The following is an 11,266-nucleotide window of genomic DNA, read 5'->3' as shown; positions in this document are numbered from 1 at the left end:
GTAAAGTTTATAACACTGAATGCCAACATCCAAAAGAAAGATCTCAAATTTACAATCTAACAGCACACCTAGAGGAACTATAAAAACAGGAGCAAACCAACCCCAAAGCTAGAAGAAGAAAAGAAATAAGCACAATCAGAGCTGAACTGAATGAAACTGAGACACAAAGAACCATACAAAAGATCAACAAAACCAAAATTTGGTTTTTTGAAAGAATAAGTAGAATTGATAGACCACTAGCTAGACTAATGAAGAAACAGAGAATATCCAAATAAACACAATCAGAAATAACAAAGGGGACATTACCACTGACCCCACAAAAGTATAAGAAACCCTCAGAGACAATTCTGAATGCCTGTATGCATACAAACTAGAAAACCTAGAAGAAATGGATAAATTCCTGGAAACATACCACCTCCCAAGATTGAACCAGGAAGAAATAGAAATCCTGAACATACTATACAAGTTCTGAAATTGAATCAGTAATAAAAACCTACCAACCAGAAAAGGCCCTGGACCATACAGATTCATGGTTGAATTCTACCAGACATATAAAGAAAAAGTGGTACCAAACCCACTGAAACTATCCCAAAAAATCAAAGAGGGGGGATTCCTCTCTAACTCAGTCTATAAGGTCAGCATCAGCCTGATACCAAAACCTGGCAGAGCCACAATGAAAAAAGAAAACTTCAGGCCAATATCCTTGATGAACGTAGATGAAAAAAATCCTCAACAAAATACTTACTAGCAAACCGAATCCAGCAGCACGTCGAAAAGCTAATCCACCACAATCAAGGTGGATGCAAGGTTCGTTGAACATATGCAGATCAATAAATGTGATTCATCACATAAACAGAACTGTAAACAATCTTTTCTTCATCTATTGTTCATCTTAATAGATGCAGAAAAGGCTTTTGATAAAATTCAACATCCTTTCATGTTTAAAGCTCTCAACAAACTAGGGATCAAGACAACATACCTCAAAATAATAAGAGCCACCTATGATAAATCTACAACCAACAGCATACTGAATGGGCAAAAGCTGGAAGCATTCCCTTTGAAAATGGGCACAAAACAAGGATGTCCACTTGTACCACTGCTACTCAACATGGTACTGGGAATCCTAGCCAGAGCAACTAGGCAAGAGAAAGAAATAAAAGGCATCCAAATAAAAAGAGATGAAGTCAAACCATCTCTCTGCAGATCACATGACTCTATACCTAGAAAACCCCATAGTCTCTGCCCAAAGGCTCCTAGATCTGAAAAGCAACTTCAGCAAAGTTTCAGGATACAAAACTCAATGTACAAAAATCAATAGCATTCTTATACATCAATAAAGCCCAAGCTGAGAACCAAATCAGGAATGCAATCCCATTCACAATAACCACAAAAAGATTAAAATACCTACAAATACAACTAACCAGGGAGGTGAAACATGTCTACAATGAGAATTATAAAACACTGCTGAAAGAAATAAGAAATGACACAAATAAATGGAACAATATTCCATGCTCATGGATAGGAAGAATGGATATTGTTAAAATGGACTTACTGCCCAAAACAATGTACAGATTCAATGCTATTCTTATCAAACTACAATATTTTTTACAGAATTAGAAAACAAAAACTATTCTAAAATTCATATGGATCCAAAAAAGAGCCTGAATTGCCAAAGCAATCCTAAGCAAAAAGAACAAAGCTGGAAGCATCACACTGCTTGACTTCAAACTATACTACAGGGCTATGTAACCAAAACAACATGGTATTGGTACAAAAACAGACAGACTAATGGAACAGGTTAAAAACCCAGATATAATGTACCCTACAACCATCTGATCTTTGACAAAGTCAACAATAACAAGCAATGGGGAAAGAGCACCCTATTCAATAAATGGTGCTGAAATAACTGACTAGTCATATGCAGAAGATTCAAATTGGACCCCGTCTTTTCACCATATACAAAAATCAACTCAAGATGGATTAAAGACTTAAATGTAAAACCTAAAACTGTAAAAACCATAGAAGAAAACCTGGAAAATACCATTTTGGACGTAGGCTCTGGCAAATTTTTCATGTTGAAGACTACAAAAGCAATTGCAGCAAAAACAAAAATTACAAGTGGGACCTAATTAAAGAGCTTCTGCACAGCAAAAGAAACTTTCAGCACAGTAAACAGCCTATAGAAGGGGAGAAAATATTGGCAAACTATGCATCTAAGAAAGATCTAATATCGAGAATCTATAAAAAACTTAAATCAACAAGCAAAAAACAACCCCTTTTTTTTAAAAAAAAAAGGTCAAAGGACATGAATAGATACTTCTCAAGAGAAGACATACACATGCCCAACAAGCATATGAAAAAATTCTCAACATCACTGATGATTAGATAAATGCAAATCAAAATCACAATGAGATACCATCCCACAACAGTCAGAATGGCTATTGTTAAAGGAAAAAAAAAAACAAACAACAACAACAGCTGCAACAAAAAACTAGTGAGGTTGCAGAGTAAAGGAATGCTTACATACTGTTGGTGGGAATGTACATTAGTTCAGTCACCATGGAAAGCAGACTGGAGATTTATCAAAGAACTTAAAACACAATCATTTGACCCAGCAATCCCATTATGCAGTATGTATCCAAAGGAATATAAATTGTTCTACCATAAAGACACATGCATGTGTATGTTCACTGCAGCACTATTCACAGTAGCAAAGACATAGAATTAACCTAGATGCCCATCAATGGTGGACTGAATAAAGACAATGTGGTATATATATACCATAGAATACTATGCAGCCATATAAAAGGAATAGTGTCCTTTGCCGCAACATGGGTGAAGCTGGAGGCCATTATCCTAAGCAAATTAATGCAGGAACAGAAAGCCAAATGCCGCATGTTCTCACTTATAAGTGGGAGCTAAACATTGAGTACACATGGACACAATGAAGGGAACAATAGACACTAGGGCCTATTTGAGGGTGAAGGGTGGGAGGAGGGTAAGGATCAAAAAACTACCTATTGTGTATTATGCTTATTATATGAGTGATACACCAAATGCCCACAACATGCAATTTACCCATGTAACAAACCTGCACATGTAGCCCCTGAACCTAAAATAAAAGTTTGAATAAAAATCTCTTTACAACATATGAGTCATATTGGATCTTTTTTATCCATTCTGAAAGTCTCCTGTCTTATAGCTGCTGTATTTAGACTATTTACTTGTAATGTAATTATTGATATAGCTGAATTAATATCTACCATATTTGTTACTGTTTTCTATTCATTACCTTTGTTTTTTTATTATTTTGTCTTCCACTTGTTTTCTACTTAATTCTATTTAAATTTAATATTTTGTATGATTTAATTTTTTCCTATTTTAGTATATCAATTATACTTCTTTTTTACCCTTGAATTTACAGGATACATTTATAATGAATCTAATCCTTTTTCAAATAACACTATACCACTTACTTCTTTGGTAGTACAAGTATTTTATAACAGGGTATTCCCAATTCCTCCCTCATATTCCTTACAACATTGCTGCTATTCATTTCACTTATAATTTCTGAATACATGGCTGTAATTTCTGAATACATGGTTATTGTTTTGAACAAACTATTATCTGTTAGGTAATTAAGAAAAATAAAATATTTTATTTTACCTTTATTTATTCCTTTTCTATTGCTTTTCCTTTCTTTACATAGGCCAGAATTTCTGACCTGTATAGTTTTCATCCTTTCTAAAGAATTCCTTTTAACATTAAAAAAAAAAGCAGGTCTAGAGGTGACAAATTCCCACAATTTTTGTTTGTCTGAAAAAGTCCATTTCTCTTTCACTTTTGGAGGACAATTTCACTGGATACAGAACTGTAGTCAGTTGTTGTTGTGGTCTGATGTTGCATCCCCCAAATTTCATACGTTACAATCCTAACCTCTAGTGTGATGGTATTAGAAGACAGAACCTTTGGGTGGTAATTAGGTCATGAGGGTGAAGCCCTCATGAATGAGATTAGTGGTCATAATAGACATGAGATGATCTCTCCCTACGATGAGAGGATACAACAAGAGGGCCACCTACAAACCAAGATGACTGTCCTCACCAGACAATGGATCTGTTGGCATCTTGATCTTGGACCTGCCAGCCTCAGAACTGAGATAAATTTCTGTTGTTTCATTAAGCAGTCTAGTTTATGGTATTTTGTTACAGCAGCCTGAGCTGAGACAGTGGTTCTTTAAACCCTTTAAATATTTCACTCCACTCTCTCCTTTCTTGCATAGTTTCTGAAGAGATGTCTGATGTAGTTCTTATCCCTGCTTATCTATACATAAGGTTATACATAAGGTGTTTTTTTCCTGTTTTTTTTTTTTTTTCAAGTTTTTTTTCTTGGTCTTTGATTATTTTGGTATTTATCCTTCCCAGTATTCGGTGAGCTTTCTGGATCTGTGGCTTGATGTCATTAATTTTGGGAAATTCTCAGTCATTATTGCCTCAGTACTTCTTGTGTTCCTTTTTTTCTTTTACTTCTGATATTCCCATTACACATGTTACATACCTTTTAAAACAAATTTCGTATGTTACAATCCTAACCTCTAGTGTGATGGTATTAGAAGACAGAACCTTTGGGTGGTAATTAGGTCATGAGGGTGAAGCCCTCATGTACACATGTACACATGTTACATACCTTTTAAAATTGTCCTGCAGTTTTTGGATATTTTGGAGTTTTCATGCTTTTTTGCTCTGCATTTAAGTTTTACTAGTTTCTGTTGACATTGTTTCAAGCATACTGACTCTTTCCTCAGTTGTGTCTCACCTGTTGGGTAGTCCATCATCATTCATTCTGTTACAGTGTTTGATTTCTAGCATTTTTTTTTTTTATTTCTTAGTTCCCATCTCTCTGCTTATATTACCCATCTGTTCTTGCATTGTCCAATTTTCCCATTAGAACTGTCAGCATATTAATCATAGTTGTTTTAAATTTCTATGGAAATATATGGAAGGTTTGTCAGAGAAGGCAGCAGTTGAGTTGAATCTTAAAGAAGTAGGGGCTGCCAGGTGAAGGAGATGCCGGGCCGAGAGAATAAGTGGCTTTTATGAGAGAGTGGCATGCTCAGAAAACTGAAAGTATTGTAGCATAGTGAGGAAGTGGACTGCCAATCCTCTTACTTTCGATAAAACATCTTATATTTGTATCAAATACAAGGAGTGCAATTATGGACCAAGGTAAAATTGTTTAGGTAATATCTCTGCATCCCTATATCTTCCAGGAAACTGGTTTATCACCTTTTTTGGTCATTCACAAAGACAATAAATTCCAGAGTTTACAGTCTCAAACTCAGACAATTGAAGATTCAAATGACATTTCACTGAATTAAAAATAAATATTTTCCCAGAGTTTAGGCTTTTGTCCTGATCTATGTGGATAATGCCAACTGAATTTTGAGCACTCTTACTCCATCCCAAAGTCAGCTACAATAAATGCTATGATCCAGAACATTAACCTCCAGCTCTCCCAAGCCCAAGCACTTACCTGGCAGAGGGCATCCCAAAAGCCAGTAGACTTCTGCTCTTGCCCAAGATAATCACTGAGAATGAGAATTTTATACCAAAAGTTGGGGTACTCTCTGAGAACCAGGATACTTGCCTCCAAAGCACCATTTAATGTATTTAGAAGGTAGCTATTTCCCACCGGATGTTAAAGATTCCTGAGGAAATCTATGGTCACAGCCCTTTAAAACATAATAGTTACTCTTTTAACAGTGCAGCGGGCTCTCCTTGAAAACTCTTCAGCTACTAGAAATACTATTGAGAGTAGATCACTCAATCCCAGGTCTTCATAGTTCTACCCAGCTGTAATCAGGCTGTGGCCTGTATTTTTAATGTACCTCTCCTACCTGACCCTCCTTCTGCTTAGCCTCATCCTCTAATGGATGCCATTGTTGACGTATGACCCAAGGCTGCTTGATTCTGTTTTCTTACTTGCCACATCCGTCTTGGCTCTTTTGCCTGACATACCTGCTCCTCTGTGTGTCCTTCACAAATCCCTGCCAGTGCTCACTGCCTTATGAATGACAAACTGAGGTGCTGGACTTATTCCAGTGTCCACATGAATAAATGGCTGGAGATGTAAACTAATTTTCTGTAAAGGAAACTGTACATCTTTACACCTTTGCTACATTTTGAGAAATAAAATGACTATTTTAAACCATAGTCTATGCATTTCAGTGCCTTTTTGTGCCACACTTTTGCTTTGTGCAACTGGCAACTTTTAATATACAGTATTTTTTCTAATCATTGGAAGTGCACAACTTAACACTTTATCTTATTCTGTAATCATTTTATTCAGGTATGTTTTATCCGTACAAGTATGTGGTAATCTCCTAGTAGAGAAATGGTTCCTAGCACACCAATGATATAACAGAAAATCAGGAAATGATGTTTGTTGACTGATTCATTAAAGTGTCTAGTAGGGAGGTTCAAAATCAGTGACATATTACATGTCATTCCTACCTTGAGTTCTTAAGTTTTTTGGTGTCGAATGCATAAGTAATTTTGGAAGAAATCAAAACTTCAGAGATTTTTTTCCATGCTGATAAAAACTAAATATAAATATCTACTTTAATATTTTTCCATATTTTCTCTGGATTTCTTTTTAAATCTCTGAAAGATGTTCCCACTACTCAAGATGGGATATCTAAAATTTGTAGTTTATGCATATGCATGTGTAGGGGGAGAGATAGGGAAAGGGGAAGGGGAGGGCTTTCCTTTTTTTCTTTTTACCACATAACCATATGTTATCCTTCATTCACAGTTCTCAGAGCAGTATAAAACTAGATTAACTCTCCCTTTGGAACTTCAGATATAAGGTGGGTTGTCCATCATTCTTATTGGCCTGCTTATCCTTATTTTTAGTTAGATGGAGGGCTGTATGCTTAGAGCTTTGCTGGTTAGTTTCTTCAGGCTGAAGACTCTTATATTTTAGAACATTTGCATCCATTCCAAAGCTTGAAGAAGCAGTCTCCCACTTGCTGCTGAGAGGTTTTATGTCTTCATTCTTTATGGCCCAGATTTGAGAATGTTTATTCTTCTTGGGGCCTTTGAGAGGTGATAAACTTTCCAATGACCCATGGGGCTTAGACTGGACCCATTCTGAAGAGTTTGCCATAACATCCCCTTGGATTACAAAAGGGTGATTTCTGGGTGCTGTCCAAGGTGTGCTGTCTTTCTTTATATTTCTGCAAGTAGCTGGATTTAGTCTAGAAAAGAAATGAAATATGTGAACTTTTGTCCATCATGTACCTACTTTGTAGTCCTAGGTATATTGTCATAGTACAAATAATATTTTTTCTTTTTAGTAAGTTCTTCTTAAAAGTTTAAGACTTTTACCATCATAAGTCTTCATCTCTGATCATGGTATTTTTTTTAAGCACTACTCCAGTCTTGTATTTCTAAATGCCTAGAGGACATGTTTATTTGGATACCTACTCTGACCTCAGCCTTCCTAATATAACAGCCACTCTGGGCCCCAGCTCCTTACCTATATATCTAGTTAAAGTAGATGGTCACTAGTTGTTTGCTCTAAAAATCTATTCTGTTTATTCTATTAGAATGGATTCAGTATATGTGCTATGAGATTTTTTTCTATAACCAGTAAAAAAAATCAACGTCTGAGAGAGGGAAATTTTCCTTGAGGGAGCTTTTATAAACTAATAATTTAAGTGGCTGATTTGCAGCCACTTAAAATCACTGTTTTTTTAGCATTCCATTTTTTAACCATAGAATTTCAGCTATATTTTCAATTAACCTTTTAAATTTTGAGGTAACTGTGGACTTACATGCATTTGAGAGAAGTAATACAGAGAGATCCCATGAACTCTTCACCCAATTTCCCCAAAATAGCTTGCAAAACCATAGAACAATATCACAATCAGGATATTGACATTGATGTAGTCAAGATAGAGAACACTGCCCGCATGTTGTCCTCTTATAGTACCTGCTTCCTTCTTTCCCATCCCCTCCTTAATTCCTGGCAACCATTATTAATCTATTATCAAGTTATATTATTTTGTTATTTTAGGAATGTTACATAAAGGAATCATACCGTATGTAACCTTCTGGGATCAGCTTTTTTTTTTTGTAACTCAAAGTAATTGGAGATTCATCTATGTTGTTTTATGTATCAGCAGTTCATTCCTTATTATAATTGCTGAGTCTGTGACATGGATGTACCATAGTTTGTTTAATAATTCATCCATTCAATGACACATAGATTATTTCCAGTTTATGGCTATTACAAATAGTTATACACACAGGATTTTTTGTGAGTTATTTTTTGTATAAGATGTAAGTTTAAGGTTCATTTTTTTAGCCTATGGATATCCAGTTGTTCCAGCACCATTTGTTGAAAAGGCTCTTTTTTCTCCATTGAATTGCTTTTGAATTCCCTATCAAAATCAGTGGAGCATATTTATGTGGTCTATTTCTTGGTTCTCACCTCAGTTCCACGGATGTATATGTTTATTTCTCCTCTAATACTACTGTCTTGATTACTCTAGCTATATAAAAGTTCTTGAAATCAGATAGACTGATCTCTCCCACTTTATCCTTAATTTGTTTCTGCTATTTTAGTGCATCTGCAGATAAATTCTGGAATAATCTTGTCTATATATGAAAAAGATCTTGCTGGGATTTTGATAGGCATTGTGTTAAACTTGTATATTAATCTGGGAAGAACTGACATCTTTATTGAGGCTTTCAGTTTATGAACATGCTATATCTTTCCACTCATTTAGATATTTAAAAAATTCTCTTATTCATGTTATATGCTTTTCAGCATACAAACCCTGTACAACTAAGTATTTTTTTTGAGATATTTTAAGTGGTATTATATTTGTAATTTTGGTGTTCACATGTTCATTGCTTATATGTAGAAGAACAATTAATTTTGTACATTTATCTTGTATTCTGAGGCCTAGCATAACTTATTAGTTCTAAAGGGTGTGTGTGTGTGTGTGTGTGTGTGCGCGCGCGTGCGCGTGCGCATGCATGCGTGTGGTTTTGGTAAATTTATTAGGATTTTCTGCATAGAGAATAGCATCTTTCACAAGTAGGGATCATTTTATTTCTTCCTTTCTGATTTGTATGCTTTTTATTTTTTTTTATTGCCTTATTGCAATGGTTAGAACTTCTAGCACAATGTTCAATAGAGTGGTGTATTAGTCTATTCTCATGCTGCTAATAAAAACATACCCAATACTGAGTAATTTATAAAGGAAAGAGGTTTAATTGACTCACAGTTCCACATGGCTGGGAAGGCCTCACAATCATGGTGGAAGACAAAGGAGGAGCAAAGTTTTACATGGTGGCAGGCAAGAGAGCTTATGCAGGGGAACTCCTATTTATAAAACCATCAGATCTCCTGAGACTTGTTCACTACCATGAGAAGAGTATGGGGAAACTGCCCCTGTGATTCAGTTATCTTCACCTGACCCTGCCCTTGACACGTGGGGATTATTACAATTAAAGGTGAGATCTGGGTGGGGACACAGCCAAACTATATCAAGTGGTAAGAATTGACTTTATTAAGTTGAGTAAGTTCCCCTTTATTCCTATGTTTTTGTGACATTTTTTTTACCATGGATGGGTATTGAATTCTGTCAAATACCAATTTCTGTGCCAATTAATAGGATCTTGTGATTTTTCTTCTTAAGCTTGCTAATATGAAGGATTTCATCAATTACTTTTTGAATATTAAACTAACCTTGAATTCCTGAAATAGACTTCACTTGGTCATGGTGTATAATTCTTTTTATTTAGAGCTGAATTCTATTTGCTAATATTTTGTTAGATTTATCTTGTTAAATCTATATTTATGCAAAATCCTATTCTGTCATTTCCTTTTTTGTTTTGCCCTTGTCTGGTTTTGATATCACGCTAATAATGGCTTCATAAAATGAACTGAAAACTCCTATTTTCTGGAAGAAATTGTATAGAATTGGTACTAATTCTTCCTTAATTTATTGGTAAAATTCTCTTCTAAAACCACCTAGGCCAGGTGATTTCTTTTTTAGGGTTTTAAAACTATGAAATCAACTTCCTTATTAGTTACAGGGGTATTCAAATATTCTATTTCATATTGAATGAGTTGGGGTAGTTAATATTTTATTGAGGAAATAATCAATTTCCTCTAAAAAAAAACCCAGATACATGTGCAGAACGTGCAGGTTTGTTACATAGGTATATGTGTGCTATGGTGGTTTGTTGCACCTATTGATATGTCCTCTATGTTCCCTCCCCTCACCCCTCACCCCCCAACAGGCCCTCGTGTGTGATGTTCCCCTCTATGTGTCCATGTGTCCTCACTGTTCAACTCCCACTTATGAGTGAAAACATGTGGTGTTTGGTTTTCTGTTGCTGTGTTAAGTTTGCTGAAGATGATGGCTTCTTTGCATTGGGTTAGAACATGTTCCTTTAGCTCAGTGTAGTTTTTTATTACCCATCTTCTGAAGCCTATTTCTGTCAATTTGTCTGTCTCATCCTCCAACCAGTTCTGTGCCATTGCTGGAGAGACATTGTGATCATCTGGAGGAGAGGAGGCACTCTGGCCTTTTGGGTTTTCAGTATTTTTTCATTAATTCTTTCCCACCTTCATGAGTTTGTCTAGTTTTGATCTTTGAGGCTGCTGATCCTTGGAGGAGGTTTTCCTGGGGGCTTTTTAGTTGTTGTTGATACTGTTGTTGTTGCTTTCTATTTGTTTTGCTTTCATTGGTCAGGTCCCTTTTCTATAGGGCTGCTGCTGTTCCCTGGGATTTCACTTCAGGCCCTAGTCATCTGGTTCACTCCTGGGCCTGGAGATGTCACTCAAGGAGGCTGGAGAATAGCAAAGAAGCATGCCTGCTCCTTATTCTGGGATCTCTGACCTCTAGGGGCACCAGCCTGATGCCAGCAGTATTGCTTTTGTATAGGGTATCTGACAACCCCTGTTGGAGGGTCTCACCCCGTTGGGTGGCAGGGGGAACAGGCCTCATTTAACGAAGCACTTTGTCCCTTGGTTGGGAGGGTATGCTTCACTGCAGGGAAACCCACTTGTCTGGGCTGCCCAGATTCCTCAGAACTACCAGGAGGAAAGTCTAAGTCTGCTGGTCTACAAAGACTGCGGCCACCCCTCCCCATAGGGGCTCAGGCCCAGGGAGATCCGGTCCCTGAGCCTCTGGCTGGAATTACTGCAGTTCCTGCAGGGAAGCCCCACTCAGTGAGAAAGGATC

The 11,266-nt window shown here is 36.5% G+C and overlaps 2 protein-coding genes across 2 annotated transcripts in view; one reads left to right on the top strand and one right to left on the bottom strand.

Annotated features, from left to right (window-relative positions):
• LOC105511144 (chromosome unknown open reading frame, human C7orf49) overlaps positions 1-11,266 on the top strand; it is a 75,815-nt gene that overhangs the window by 40,188 nt on the left and 24,361 nt on the right. The gene's annotated exons all lie outside the window — the stretch shown is intronic.
• AGBL3 (ATP/GTP binding protein-like 3) overlaps positions 6,325-11,266 on the bottom strand; it is a 122,173-nt gene continuing 117,231 nt past the window's right edge. The window contains exon 17 of the mRNA XM_011941245.1: positions 6,325-7,258. Coding sequence (XP_011796635.1) covers positions 6,838-7,258 — 421 coding nt within the window. The 3' untranslated portion in view covers positions 6,325-6,837. The remainder of the gene's footprint in view (positions 7,259-11,266) is intronic.

Source organism: Colobus angolensis, unplaced genomic scaffold (assembly GCF_000951035.1).
Source record: "Colobus angolensis palliatus isolate OR3802 unplaced genomic scaffold, Cang.pa_1.0 Scaffold2, whole genome shotgun sequence".
Lineage (NCBI taxonomy): Eukaryota > Metazoa > Chordata > Mammalia > Primates > Cercopithecidae > Colobus > Colobus angolensis.
This window is presented reverse-complemented; position numbering and strand designations above follow the sequence as displayed.